This window comes from Haliotis rubra, unplaced genomic scaffold (genome assembly GCF_003918875.1).
Source record: "Haliotis rubra isolate DU_JTF1 unplaced genomic scaffold, ASM391887v1 Scf11, whole genome shotgun sequence".
NCBI classification, from domain to species: domain Eukaryota; kingdom Metazoa; phylum Mollusca; class Gastropoda; order Lepetellida; family Haliotidae; genus Haliotis; species Haliotis rubra.
Genome location: NW_025765003.1, coordinates 347,065 through 363,066, shown reverse-complemented (window position 1 = coordinate 363,066; position 16,002 = coordinate 347,065). Strand labels below are relative to the sequence as shown.

Here is a 16,002-nt window from a genome sequence, read left to right as displayed (position 1 = left end):
GTTGATGATCGTATTTATCTGCTCAGGATTTGCTCTCCTTTACCCATGACCTGACTTAAATGGTGATCAGTTAGTTACAGAAGAGTACATGGTAACCATGACAACTGTACCAAAAGTGCAGTAGTGTACAGGAACAATCCCTTTAATTTTTTGTTAAACTTTAGAGTTGCCACAACCACCCTTAAGGTTGAAAATTGCTGATTAGTGCATAAAAACAGAAGTCTGAGTTGTTAGTGACACAAAAATAATTTATTGAATACCTCTAATGGTATGTTAAAACTTTATCTGGGTACATAAAATAACAACACGACTTCAATAAGCCACTCCAGATAATCCCTGTGTTCAATTAGAAAACACTGTCAGATTGTAAAGAGTCAACAAGATGGCTTTCGGAGACATGCAGGACAAATGCATCTTCCAGTGTGCAGAAATCTTTGACTGATTAACAAACTGGCCAAATGGCATCAAGGAGGAAACATGGTTTCCTCATTGTAAGAATTTGATTATTTTCAAACCAGCAAAAACAAGTTTCAAAACAAAATGACACTTTCAGAACAAAATATGATGAATTCATAACAAGAAATTGCATGAAACAAGTAAGAATAATAAATAAATCAAAATCACATCAATCAGTTCAGGACAATTCAAGGTAGTAAAATAGGTCTAATGCATATGTTTGCATTAATTTTTTACGTTATTAGAAAAGCAGATATTTGAAGTGACATGCAAATTTTATAGATCTCTTATATCCAAAGTTAGCATTAGGAAAACAAAAGTAAACTGGACACAATGTAAAAGATCACTGGTAAGCCTTTACAGATCTGCACATATTACATATTCATAACAGCTACAACAAATATACCACTCAAAAGAAATTAAGGAACACCTGAAGAACGCCACCTGGCAAACTATAGTCTTTGAAAAAAATAGGTGTTGTCTCGCTTGTTTTGAGTAATATACATCTATTAGTCCTTCACAGGAGGCATTTAATGACAACATAACAAGGAACATAATTGTTATAACAACATGCTTTACATGTACACGCCTGGTTAATTATAATAAAGCTGATAATACAAATTCCATGTATAATGCATCTGATTCCATTCACTAAGTGAATGCACATGTGCTGTATTATTACCCTGGACAATGGATTCATTCATTCATTCATTCATTCATTCATTCTGCAGTTCCAGTATCCCTATCAAAAGTTGAGTAATAATATTCTTCTCATGAGACATGTAGCAACCAAATCAGATGAATGTGAAATGGCTTTCAGTTAGTTTGTTGGATCAGTTTCAGTCATAGTTCTGGCAGTTCTGACAACAGACTGTGAATTATACATGCGGGGATACATCGTTTTGGAAAGAGGAGGTGCATCTGGTAATTATAATTACGTTCAAGAGCATTATGATATAAATAATTCTTAAAGCAATCTGTTCAGTAGTCATGATAATTTGGTTGTACAATAATACAAACTTTACCCAACAACAGTTTATTATACTGTATACACATTTTTGGTATGCCACCATCGGGTGGGGAAGTTCATCTGCATAGGAAATTAGTCTATTTTAATCATCTAAAAAATTATTTCATCAGGTTCTTGATAATTATTGAGCAAGCTTTGTACAACTTATTAAATCTCTGAAATGTCTGCAAGCAGTTTCTGACATCGAGTGAGTGAGTATGGTTTTACACCACTTTAATCAATATTCCAGCAATATCACAGCCGGGGACACCAGAAATGGGCTTCACACACTGTACCTATGTGGGGAATTGAACCCGGATCTTTGCTGTGACGAACGAACACTTTATCCACTAGACTACCCCCCCGCCCCTTCTGACACAGACATCTGTGAGATCACTTACACTTGGATAAGGAAAATCGCAATTGTGAGATCGCATCATTCTATGGCGAAGTGACCCAGGTTGACCTATCTTAAACTTTACTTTAGTGCTCTGTAATAATGTCAAACAGTCCCCATTCAAATATGTATTTGGACACCATATAAATCTGACTATTTGTTCATTAACAGCTTCAAATCTACACAAAGATTGTCAACAACATCGAAAGTAATGTACAGACATTAATTCCTTCATCTCGTGAGACAAGCGGTAAGATGATGATAATTGATGAGATTATTTATACGAATATATTACATGAACATATCTTTATCACACAGTTGTACATTATGTTGAGCTACACAGTATATGCAAGCCATGAAAACGCTCGATTAGTACCACACATTTAATCCTGCATCAACTTTCTTCTTGTGATGCTCAGGCATCCAGTCACCTTCAGAGAAGATTTGAAAACATTGGGACCCAATGAACAAAATACAGGATGGAAAACTTGAATTTTCAAGAAAATTAACCAGACAGGACTAAAATATTTAACATGCTTCCCTGTTACATATTTCAAAAAAGGACCCAAGAAATGAAATTTTATTATGTCACAATTATTTGCAAAGAACTGTGATACGATATCTCCAGTGGAAGCTAGTTATGGATTATAAAATGTTTACCATGTTTTCCATTTTGATGACACTTACAAATACATAGGACTGACAGAATGAGGATCACATCTAGACCTTGAACCCCCAATCGGTGGGTCCTTGCAGCAAGGGACAGAACTCTGAACAGTGTGTTCAATGCATTATGTTAAGAGTCAACTTATGATCCAAAGGGTCTTTAGTTACACATTCATAAGAAAGGAGACAGAAAATCTGGGATAAAGGTAAGCTTGGATGCCTATTAAATCTTACAATGAAAACCAATGCATAATTTAAGGCATGTCTAAAAATAGACAGCACCGACAAAAATGAAATATCACAAATACTGTAAACTCCAGGCCAGAAATAATTCCGAAGAAGTACTTTGTACACAAAGTATATACAGATGATGGAGCTCCGTTATCAGCTGTACTGAGAGTGGGTTAAGGAGTTAAGTCTGCGTTGAGCTGCCTGAAATATCACCTCACGCTGTTGTGACCTGGGGTCGTCCGACTGATCAGACCCTGATGAATGATCACATGCTTCTGCACTGTGTCTGTTCTTATGAAGGTATTTCCTACAAAACAAGAAAGAGAAACATACAACAGACTGAAAGCAAACTACCAATTCAAGATATTTCTGGCATCAGGGACCATGACTTTAAGTGGGGGTGGGTGTCACCCATTTTGTTCTGGGGAGGTGTGTGTGGAGGGAGGGTCATCAATTTTGAACACATGTACTGGTGGGGTGGGGTTGTCATTGATTTTGTACACAACTTGCGGCATGTGTGTGTGCGCGTATGTGTGTGTGTGAGAGAGACTTACTTTGTACATAAAGTTGGGGGGGGGAGAGGGGTTGAGAAAAGAGAGGTTCACATTGTACATGCTGCTCCATAAAAATCATCACCACCCATAGCTATAAATAATGAAGGTCCCTTACCCAAATCTGTTACACTGACAGATCTTTTGCCACCTGATACATTAATCTTACTTTCATCTGGCAAATACGGATATCCCTACAAAGCTACGATTTTCCTTGTAATCAAAGCTTATGATTGATTATAGCTAAAATACATGGAATTATCATGAAACAGCCCTCCCATTATCAGAAATTTGCGGGCCACTGCAAATGATATTGGACCGCTGCAACCTTAACGACGGGCCACTATCAGTTCTGTTGTCAAGTGACGTCATAGTGGGTGCGTGGGCTTACGGTTCATTCGACATTAATTGGCTTTTCGACTGGCAGATATTCTGAGTCAAACAAGTCAAAGCAACCCGAATTCCCGCTTTGAATAGCGGTAATATTGGCTTTCTTGTTGGTGCTAACCTTAACAATTGCACTATTAAGGCTGTTGATGGACCAAAACCGAACACTGACATAGTTTGACATGTTGCAGGCTATGGTCTTGTCAAAAGGCCAAGGTCGAATATCGTCACTTTCTCTTGTGACGTCACTTGAATTCCTCGATGACGTAATTGCATTCGGGCAGTCAACCCCGTCAGAAGTTGATTTGGGTAAACTTACAGTCAAATTCCTTCATTGTTTCCTTTTTCTTTTCAACACAAATTCCATGTATTTTAGCAATAATAACTAAATGCTATTTTTGAGGGCATTATCATTTGCAGAAGCCCTCGGTCTTTTTCAACTGCTCTCCTTCGTCGGGCAGTTAATGGAAGACCTCGGGCTTCTGCAAATGATAATGCCCTCAAAAATAGCATTACCCTTATAATAATGTCCTTTTAATGATGTGTTTGTAAATCATCCTTGAACTAGAGAAGGCTTACCTTCTGGCTTGATCAACCATGGATGTTTTTCTGTGTTCTAACATTGACATTCTCTCAGATGCAGATTTGGAAAACCTTCCTCCTAATGGTGATGGTACATCCTCACTGAAACATGTCATACAACACCTCACTGAAACATGTCATACAACATCCAGCATGAAGTACTTGGCATAACCAGCCTAATAGGCTCAGTATTATTCGTTACAGTGATATACTGTGTGTAACAAACCCTAGTAGAAGGTCGCATCAGCTAACCTTTTGAATTGACCAATCACAGCTTACCAAATCGCGAAAGTTATTATTCGCACTTAACTATTTGAGCTTTTACTTCGAAAACTCGAACAATTCTGAATGCTATTTTCCACACGATCGCTCTCGATCATTGAGGTCACCATTATTCACAACACAACTATGGGACACATAGTCACAGTACTTCGTCCAAGTTTTACTGCACATTGCAATATGCGTACATAGGTGTCTGTGGGGTACCCTAATGGTTAAAGCGTTCAGTCATTACGCTGTAGACCCGGGTTCGATTCCCCACATGGGTACAATGTGTGAAGCCAATTTCTGGTGTCTCCCGCCATGATATTGCTGGAATATTTCTAAAAGCAGCATAAAACCATACTGACTCACTCACTAGGTGTTTGCACTTATTTATGTGGCCACCATCTGGTCATTTACCAACAGTGAGTGAGTTTAGTTTTACACTGCACTCAGCAATATTCCAGCTATATGGTGGTATTTACCAACAGATTCGTGGGTTCAGGGTTGTGTACTGTACACTAGGGGTTGTGACAACACTGAAAGAGTCTGCACACAAAGTTGACTTCCAGGTTTTTACACTCGGTCACAGGTGGGCTCGATCCCGGCACCTCGTCACTGAAACAAACATCAGGTAATGTCTCCTCCCTAATGACTGACAGGTGGATGTGATACAGCTGGAATATTCCTAGCTACAGTATTGAACATTTCAGCACCTACATGTATTTGTATTGGTTCAGCTTCACGGTACTATCCATCACCTACCTGTGTCTAAAGTCCCCAGAGTTATTAACTATGGCCTCAGCCTGAGCCAACAGGGGGCCTGGCTGTCTGTCCAAGTTATCCTCAACTAACTGATGGGTGTCAGCCAATGCAGCCCTCAATCCCATGAGCCCTGTCCGAGACACTGTGGACGGCACAGCTATCTGCTAAAAGACATGGCATACGTACACATATGTAGACTGTATAAGACAAACAAGGATGAATAAAGCCAGAAAACACTTTCCATAATCATACAAAATCTCTGATAACAGTACGGGTAAGAAAAGAAGCAACCATATTTATGCTCAAAATGCCCAATATACATTTTGCTCATACCTGCATATTCTGTTCATCATCGGTGTCATTGTCAACACTGGGCCTGTTGGCAAGTACTGGTGTCTGAAAAACACAAATGTACATTAATAATGCTATTAAATAAACCACAAGGATATATAAGTGTATTCTGTTCATCTACCACATATCTAGTTTATTGCAAGAGTGGCTCATGGATGCTACATGGATTATTCAAATTATTTGTTATAATTATATTAGGATTCGCACAATCACATGCTCTGATAATTTTGAAGGTGTTTCACTATATGTGTAACTACAATATGAAACACATCAATGGTAGTTGAAGAGAGGTGCTGTTACAGTGTCGCTTTGAACAGTGTTTGTCAACTGCGTTATATCATGCAACAAATGTCACAGTGAGTGAGTTTAGTTTTATGCCGCACTCAGCAATATCCCAGCTATATGGCGGCAGTCTGTAAATAATCGAGTCTGGACCAGACAATCCAGTGATCAACAGCAGTTGGGAACCGATGACATGTGTCAACCAAGTCAGCGAGCCTGACCACCCCGATCCCGTTAGTCGCCTCTTACGACAAGCATGGGTTAACAAATGTCATAGACATCCGATGTGACAAATTTCATGAACATTTACAAGTACAGTGAGTGAGTGAGTGAGTATGGTTTTACGCCGCATTTAGCAATATTCCAGCAATCTCACGGTCGGGGACACCAGAAATGGACTTCACACATTGTGCCAAAGTGGGGATTCGAACCCGGGTCGACAGCGTAACGAGCCGACGCTTTAACCATTAGGCTACCCCACCGCCCCTTTACAAGTACAGTGGAAACATACATGGAAATGGTGCTGTTACAACTGTCACGACTGTGACAAAGGTCATCACCACTATGGTGACACATAAAGAAGTAGTATAGTGCTGACAACCCAAGGATCATCAACACTATGGTGACACATAAAGAAGTGGTATAGTGCTGACAACCCAAGGATCATCAACACTATGGTGACACATAAAGAAGTGGTATAGTGCTGACAACCCAAGGATCATCACCACTATGGTGACACATAAAGAAAGTGGTATAGTGCTGACAACAACCCAAGGATCATCAGCACTATGGTGACACATATGTAGTGGTATAGTGCTGACAACCCAAGGATCATCAGCACTATGGTGACACATAAAGTAGTGGTATAGTGCTGACAACCCAAGGATCATCAGCACTATGGTGACACTGCATAAAGTGGTGGTATAGTGCTGACAACCCAAGGATCATCAGCACTATGGTGACATAAAGAAGTGGTATAGTGCTGACAACCAAGGATCATCACCACTATGACAACCCAAGGATCATCAGCACCTATGGTGACACATAGTAGTGGTATAGTGCTGACAACCCAAGGATCATCAGCACTATGGTGACACATAAAGAAGTGGTATAGTGCTGACAACCCAAGGATCATCAGCACTATGGTGACACATAAAGAAGTGGTATAGTGCATCGACAACCCAAGGATCATCAGCACTATGGTGACACATAAAGAAGTGGTATAGTGCTGACAACCCAAGGATCATCAGCACTATGGTGACACATAAAGAAGTGGTATAGTGCTGACAACCAAGGATCATCAGCACTTATGGTGACACATAAAGAGTGGTATAGTGCTGACAACCCAGGATCATCAGCACTATGGTGACACATAAAGAATTGGTATAGTGCTGACAACAGCGATCATCAACACTATGGTGACACATAAAGAAGTGGTATAGTGCTGACAACCCAAGGATCATCACCACTATGGTGACACATAAAGAAGTGGTATAGTGCTGACAACCCAAGGATCATCAGCACTATGGTGACACATAAAGAAGTGGTATAGTGCTGACAACCCAAGGATCATCAGCACTATGGTGACACATAAAGAAGTGGTATAGTGCTGACAACCCAAGGATCATCAGCACTATGGTGACACATAAAGAAGTGGTATAGTGCTGACAACCAAGGATCATCACCACTATGGTGACACATAAAGAAAGTGGTATAGTGCTGACAACCCAAGGATCATCAGCACTATGGTGACACATAAAGAAGTGGTATAGTGCTGACCGACAACCCCAGGATCATCAGCACTATGGTGACATAAAGTAGTGGTATAGTGCTGACAACCCAAGGATCATCAGCACTATGGTGACACATAAAGTAGTGGTATAGTGCTGACAACCCAAGGATCATCAGCACTATGGTGACACATAAAGTAGTGGTATAGTGCTGACAACCCAAGGATCATCAGCACTATGGTGACACATAAAGAAGTGGTATAGTGCTGACAACCCAAGGATCATCACCACTATGACAACCCAAGGATCATCAGCACTATGGTGACACATAAAGTAGTGGTATAGTGCTGACAACCCAAGGATCATCAGCACTATGGTGACACATAAAGAAGTGGTATAGTGCTGACAACCCAAGGATCATCACCACTATGGTGACACATAAAGAAGTGGTATAGTGCTGACAACCCAAGGATCATCACCACTATGGTGACACATAAAGAAGTGGTATAGTGCTGACAACCCAAGGATCATCAGCACTATGGTGACACATAAAGAAGTGGTATAGTGCTGACAACCCAAGGATCATAATCAGGGGAGAAACTGGGATTCAAACTCTCATGAAAAGCAACTCTGCAAATCTGGGTGCTGTACTGGTGAGGAAGCAACCTGAGTCAATGGACACCGGTACAGTAGCCCGACAGAAAAACACCATGTTAATGGGAGGTATGATCATCTTAGCACTAAGATCGCTTTGTACAACGGCACCCATGCACAGTAAGATACAGCGCCTTACTCCACTGGGTAAGCTGCATGTTCACTGCAAGAACTAAGATGGCAATACTCACTGGTGGAGCTACAAGTCTTCCCTCCAGAATGTTGTCTATGGTCAGGTTCACTGACCGAGTAGCTCCTAAATCATCCACAATGGTAGCCAGAGGCATGTTAGGAAATACTGCTTGCACCTGCCTAGCCTGAAACAAGGACAGTGAGTTTAGTTTTACACCGCCTCTAGCAATATTCCAGCATTATCACAGCAGGGGACACCAAAAATGGGCTTCACACATTGTACCTATGTGGGGAATTGAACCCGGGTTTTCAGCGTGACGAGCAAACACCTTAACCACTGGGGTACCCCATTGCCCCAAAACAAGGACAGAAACATCTAACAATGTCTAACAATGCTGAATACTTGAAACCATAACAATTTGTTTTCATAGTCTTTTTTCATCATTTTTTCTTTCCTCTTCTTGTTTAATACAGTCAGCATTATTCCAGCTATATCATGGCAGCCTGTACATCACTGAGTCTGGACCAGACAAACCAGTGACTGACAACATGAGTAACATTACCAAACTACTGATCAGCCAAGTCAACAAATCTGACTGTCTGGCTCATTCAGTCTGTGTTGACAATGTATCAAAACAGATTACCTCTGATTTCTTACTCACCATGTTATCTAGCTGGGAGGTGGGGGACACCCGTGCCTGCTGTTGTCCTGGCAACAGGTTGGTGTGAGTCACCTCCACCGAGAAACTTCGGCAACCAGCTCACATAGCGAGATGCTGAAACAACAAAAACATTTTTATAGCCGAGAAAAGCTTCCTTGCAAAGAACCAAAAAATTTTCAGCACTAACTGCTGATAAGCGAAACCAACATGTTGGAAAAAAACAACAACTTTTGTATGCCAATTTTCTCTCCTCCAATTATCTTGAGTTTAGTGTTATGTCGCTTTAGCAATATTCCAACAATATCATGACAGGGGACACCAGAAATGGACTACACACATTGTACTTGGATTTTCAGCACGACAAACGAATGCTTTAACCACTAGGCTAGACTTGAAGCTAAATCTATAACGTAACCATGTCAAGGAATCAAACATCTGCATCACTACCTCATTCAGGCCTGCTTACCATCAAAATGAAAGAAGTGATTCGTGGTTGCCTGGTTGGCTGGTGGCGCTGGTGGTGCCCCAGTATTCCCTGTTTCAGGGGGCACCCCTTGTGGCACGTTTTGTCTCTCACGTGGACTGTCACTCAGTGGCATGCGACAGGTTGGACAAGAAGTGTCTTGTTCCAGCCAGGATCGTAAACAGGAACTACAAACAGAACAGTGCATAACCATTATATCATTATATCTCTACTGTATCATGGATATCTTGCTGATATATTATTGCCATCTCTGCTGTATCATGGATATCTTGCTGATATATTATTGCCATCTCTGCTGTATCATGGATATCTTGCTGATATATTATTGCCATCTTGCTGATGTATTATTGCCATCTCTGCTGTATCATGGATATCTTGATATATTATTGATATATTATTGCCATTCTGCTGTATCATGGATATCTTGCTGATATATTATTGCCATCTCTGCTGTTATCTTGGGATATCTTGCTGTATCATGGATATCTTGATGATATATTATTGCCATCTCTGTTGTTTCATGGATATCTTGCTGATATATTATTGCCATCTCTGCTGTATCATGGATATCTTGCTGATATATTATTGCCATCTCTGCTGTATCATGGATATCTTGCTGATATATTATTGCCATCTCTGCTGTATCATGGATATCTTGCTGATATATTATTGCCATCTCTGCTGTATCATGGATATCTTGCTGATATATTATTGCCATCTCTGTTGTTTCAGGGATATCCTTCAGATTTATTATGGATATCTCCCTGATATACCATAGGTATTTGACAGCGCCATCGCTGTGTCACAGCTGTGTCACATATATATCATGGATATTTCCAAATTGTTTAGCAGATATCTGTCACCTGTATGATGGGCGAGTGAGTGAGTATGGTTTTACACCACTTTTAGCAATATTCCAGCAACATCATGGCGGGGACACACATAGTACCCATGTGGGGAATGGAACCCAGGTCTTCGGCGTGACGAGTGAACGCTTTAACCACTAGGCTACCCCACCACCTCGCTAAATGATGGATATCTGTCAGCTATATCACAGATGAATACACAATGCCATTTAGAAAGTGGTCAAATGTAACATGTTATATTTGGGATTATACGTTCTCAGTAAAGTACAGATTCTAGTAGCTTTGTTGGGTTGAGTCCCATACGGGATTCAAACCCACACCCCCAGGGTCAGGCACCTAATCGCAGCACACAAAGTCAGCTGCCTTACTTAACATATCACAGATATCTGTTTCTGCCCAAAGGACACCATGTTTAAACAGGTATGTTTCAGAATATGTTCATAATCAGAAAATATGCCGAAGTACCTCCCTAAATTCCTGAACAACCTCTGCTGGATCTCAAACATGGTGCCCAAATCACATTCTCACTTCACATTGCTACACTGGAAGGTGAAGGTACTTCTATACTATTACAACACAACTGGAAAGACTGACTGACTGACTGAGTTTGGTTTTACGCCGCTTTTAGCAATATTCCAGCAACATCAGGGCGGGGGACACCAGAAATGGGCTTCACACATTGTGCCCATGTGGGGATTTGAACCAGGGTCTTCGGCATGACGAGCCAACGCTTTAACCATTAGGCTACCCCACCACCCACAACTGGAAAGAGTTTCACACAAGTGCAATAGTATCAGAAGTATGAGAGAAGGGTCAGAAGTTTTGAAGCATGAGTAAAATGTCCCCGCTAATCAGCCCTCATTATATCAGGACTTACTTGTGGAACAGATGGCCGCAGGGCAGCTTCCTGGCCGACTCCATCCTCTCCCAGCAGATGGCACAGTCGTCATTGTTCTGCTCCAGGTCTTCCTGTGTTGCCATGGGGAACCTAACACAGAACAGTTCCCATGAGACACTCAGCCCTCATGTCAGTCACAATAATCAAGGATAATCCTACTGATAAGTTTACGTTTAGCAGAACAAATTGCACTTATTAAGCTGGAATCCTCTTCAAATCTGTGTGAAATATTTTGTATGGTTTTAACTTGAATTAAAATCTTATGTACTCCATCTGTTTAAGAATGTCCACACCATCTACTCATTCTACTAACCTGGCCTCCATGTTCTTGACGACACGTAGGTAGTTCTTGTGTCTCTTCACCCGTCTCTGGAACTCATAGAACAGGTAGCGTAGCTGCATGCAGATCACCAGACTGGCCATGCTCAGGAAGATGTTTCCCCACAGCTGCCGGCAGAAACACACACCACAATCATACAAGGTTATCAGACTCCAGTGCTTCTTATCCCACTACAGTGGTTAGCCATTATTCCAGTTATATCACATCTGTCTCTTATATTCAAGTCTTGGAAAGGCAAACCAATGAATGATTTCCTGCATAATGTCCAACACAGAGATTTTGCTGACGACAAGACATAGGACATTTTAAATTTTTAGCAATGTTTGTATATTCTATACCATCAGACCTATTTGAACCTTGAGGATCAGCCCTTTATCATGTGACCTGGCTGTTTGTATATCAGATTCAGATGGAGTTATCTGTTGCTCATGCTGTCATCCACTGGGTTTGTATCATGAATATTGCTGACTGGGGCATAAATCAACACTCAGCCCCATTGTGTGACTATTAACATGCCCAAGCAGATTTTATACTATGACATCATAAACTGGTGTTCATGCATTTGGCCACTGGTTTGCCTTCTGTTGATTTGAGTATACTCATAGAAACACATAATTAAACACATAAAAGTACAAGTGTTCCTATATTCTTTTCCAGAATTTCACTCACAGTGCAATACATACCTTGTGAAGAAACCTGGAAAAGAATAAGGGAACACGTGGACTTTCATGTGTTCCCTTATTTGTTTCCATGAGTATAATTACAGGCTGCAGTGATGTACTAAAACTACACTTCAATCACTTCCTTGACCAACAATCAGGGTAGTTTCCCACTAACCCAGTCACAGCTGGGGCGATTGGGGTAGCATAGTGTTTCCATGAAGACCGGGTTCGATTCCCCACATGGGTACAATGCGTGAAGCCCATTTCTGGTGTCCCCAGCTGTGATATTGCTGGAATATTGCTAAAAGCGGCATCAAACTAAACTCACTCTCTCACAGCTGATAATTGCACTTCCCTGCTTGTCGGCTGTGTTAAATCTAATTGCAATGAACACCAATCTGAACTGGGCAAGCTTGGAACTTTTACTGTCAATCTTCTCAAAGGAGTGATGGGTTTTGTTTAAATTCTGTCTTGAACAGTATTCCAGTTACATGTTACAGAATACCTAATGTTGACAATTCTGGCAGGTCACTGACCTAACAGCTCTATCATTGTAATAAACAGGATGAAGCTTGGTCTGAACACTTGACACAAGTCACCTTCTAAGCAGATAGACCACAGACAACAAAATGATAAAAAGACACTCACCAGCATGTGTAAATGATGACAGAAGTCGATGGAGAGGGCGGCCAATTCAAAGACGAGTTCCGCATAGTACACATACATGGATCTGTTCTCCCACACACCCTCCTTGCTCATGTCCCACAGGTGGATGATGTACCTAACACACAATCACATGGCATCATTGTGCATGGTCACTGACAGTGCTAGACTTGATTTTATCAGAAGACATGATGAATAACTTCATAGTTGATAAAAACTGTTTCACAAGGATGAGGGCACACCGGGCCCAACATGCCTGGTACCTGGTACGTTTGAGTTCTGGGCAGACAGAAATCTCTGTACTTTTATTGTCTATGGACAAACAGAATGTACCCTATAAAACTATACTTTAATTTCCTTGCATTGACATTTTCACCCAGAAAGCTTCTTATTATTAATAGGTTGAACTAAATCATATCAGAAAACAGGTCAAATAATGGCATGGTTAGAAAGTTTAGACAGTTAACCTGGCTGGAAAAAGTAGATTACTTCAATAATGCTCAACTATCTTTACAAAAGAGATATATTTTCTTAAATGTCTTGGCGTGATTGTGAGATATATACCGGTTTACATTTATATCAGTTTTCACCACCTGAGTGATAGTTGTGACATGCTACTTACCTCACAACCACATACAGAGCCCTGATTCCAAGCAGCAAGCACTACAAAGGAACAAGACAAGAAATAATGCAGGAAAAATCCATTCAGACATACGGTGGGGTAGCATTGTGGTTAAAGCATTTGCTTGTCACACTGAAGACCCGGTTTGATTCCCTACAATGGCACAATGTGTGAAACCTATTTCAGGTATCCCTGCTCTGATATTGCTAGAATATTGCTAAAAACGGCGCAAAACTAAACTAACACACTGCACTTTAAAACCTCTTAAAATAAGTGGCATACCACAGTGCAACAGCCACTTCAGCCAAGTTAGTTCTCTATTTTATCCAAGATCCAGATCAGTTGAAATATGGAAGTAAGTCAATCATTTCAAAGCTTGAGATCACTAGAGTGAAGGTTGACGAATGCAGCAATGTTACAACAGAATCAGCCTCCCAATCCTTTTCCTTGTTAGTGAGCTATGGATAACCATAGGATACAAGAAATTGATTCATTTTATTATTATGAGGAACACCAAGAATATGATACATGAATTGTACAATTTGGTGAATTAAACCTAGGTCTCTAGTATGATACATAAAGCTGCCATGAGACTCAACCACCAGACCCCTGGGGTTGAAGTGTCCCAAACTCACCTCAGCCGCCATGAAGGCCAGTATAGTCAGTCCAACTTGCAGTCCGACATAGACACACACGAGGAGCAGGCCTCCACACGATACCAGGATCACCCATAGCAGACTGAGGAGCTTCACGTGGGAGTACCGGGCCGTGGTTGGGGAGAATGACAACTGCAAACATAAGCAATAGTCAAATGTACATTGGAAGGACTTGGAAATTTTATAGCACAGCCATACTCTTTTGGTGTCTCAGATGACCAGCAATGAAGGTGATTCCATTCACAGTTGGCATGAATATCTGAGACACCATTTCATGTCCAGGAAAGCCATGATAAGCCAAGCATGTATAAAGTGTACTCACGTATTCGAACCTGTCCTTGCAGAGCTGTGTGAGGAGGTGGAAGAAGCCAAGGACGGAGAACCAAGCCACCCACAGCACAACCTCCTCCATCGTCTGAACGTTCATCACACCAAAGATGAAGATGAACTTGTAGAACACAAAGTTCCAGAATTTGTCCTTCAGGTGCTGAGCAAAATGAAAGGAAAGCAATAAATAGTCAAACAGAAATGATTGATCATAAATGTCTTTCTAAATTGATAATACTACTTGCTTGTCCAACAGTGTAGATACTAGTACTTATTAGGACATAGGTCCCTCACATTAATTAATTGTATAAAAGAAAGGATGTGAATAGGGAGTATTTATGTAATTTTCTGACTAAAATTTATATTTTATACTTATCCTGACTCATGCTAAATGCTTGTCTCCTTCTTCTTGCAAATGATAGTGGAACACTTGAAATCCCTTGAAGTTCCCTTCGTAAAATCATGACTCACCCACGAGTGACCTCCCCTGCCCCTTTGGCGTCCTTTTCGTCACATGACCAGCCATGTTTTGTCACTCTCTCCGCATGAATGCCTGACACCCGGATTTACAGGGAAATCCAGAGTGCCATGAGAGGGGAGGTTGGGAGGGCTGACCTCATGAGTCAGGATAAGTATAAAATATCAATTTTAGTCAGAAAATTTTTCCTTATCCTGACTCATGCTAAATGCTTGCAGAATCCGTCGGAATCAGTGGTGGGACAGGCCACTTCTGGATTCACTGGCTGTTAATTTACGTCCTGTATTACCCCCCATGGGAACTTATGACGGCACTGCTGATGATTCTGTTCTTTCTACTTCTCTCTAATGAGTCTGGGGGGAACCACAACTTGTCAGATTTCTTCAGAAACTTCTCGACATTTTTGTGTGGGTTTTAGATATATTTATGTTCCATTAGTTATCTATTGAAACTTCATCTCTTGATGCACGCAAGACGTGTGCATGGACTTTAACCATTTGCTCTCCAGAGCGTTGGTTTTCACAAGTCACGTGATAAAAGGGTGAGATTTTTCTCAGCGCCTTTGTGGAACTGTTAGTTGCTGTGCTACAACAAGTGGCCCAAACTGGTGAATGCCTGAGACGTCTTCGGTGGCTATGTCTCTGAGGTAGTGGTTGACAAACACCGTGTCTGATTTCCAAAAGCAGCCCTCCATTATTGATGTAATCGAGCAGTTTCCATGCAGAGCAAGTGTAGATGCCAGGGCTCTGACTTCGTGGGGATTGTAGGCCCTTAGTATAGTGGCTCTCATGCAGATCGATATCGTTGTCTGTGAGACTTCCGTGGGCGTCTCAGTGGCTAACGGGATGAATAGGCGCTTGAATTTTCGTCTCCTTGTTTTTGTCCTTTTT

The 16,002-nt window shown here is 41.1% G+C and overlaps 1 protein-coding gene across 1 annotated transcript in view; it reads right to left on the bottom strand.

The window, feature by feature from the left end:
- Positions 1-227: 227 nt before the first annotated feature.
- The window catches only part of LOC124284079 (E3 ubiquitin-protein ligase AMFR-like), a 37,345-nt gene continuing 21,570 nt past the window's right edge, over positions 228-16,002 (bottom strand). The window contains 14 exon segments of the mRNA XM_046720138.1: positions 228-3,066; positions 4,277-4,381; positions 5,306-5,469; positions 5,639-5,701; positions 8,514-8,639; positions 9,117-9,203; positions 9,205-9,230; positions 9,583-9,767; positions 11,344-11,454; positions 11,678-11,811; positions 13,015-13,147; positions 13,652-13,692; positions 14,287-14,439; positions 14,630-14,794. Coding sequence (XP_046576094.1) covers positions 2,913-3,066; positions 4,277-4,381; positions 5,306-5,469; positions 5,639-5,701; positions 8,514-8,639; positions 9,117-9,203; positions 9,205-9,230; positions 9,583-9,767; positions 11,344-11,454; positions 11,678-11,811; positions 13,015-13,147; positions 13,652-13,692; positions 14,287-14,439; positions 14,630-14,794 — 1,647 coding nt within the window. The 3' untranslated portion in view covers positions 228-2,912.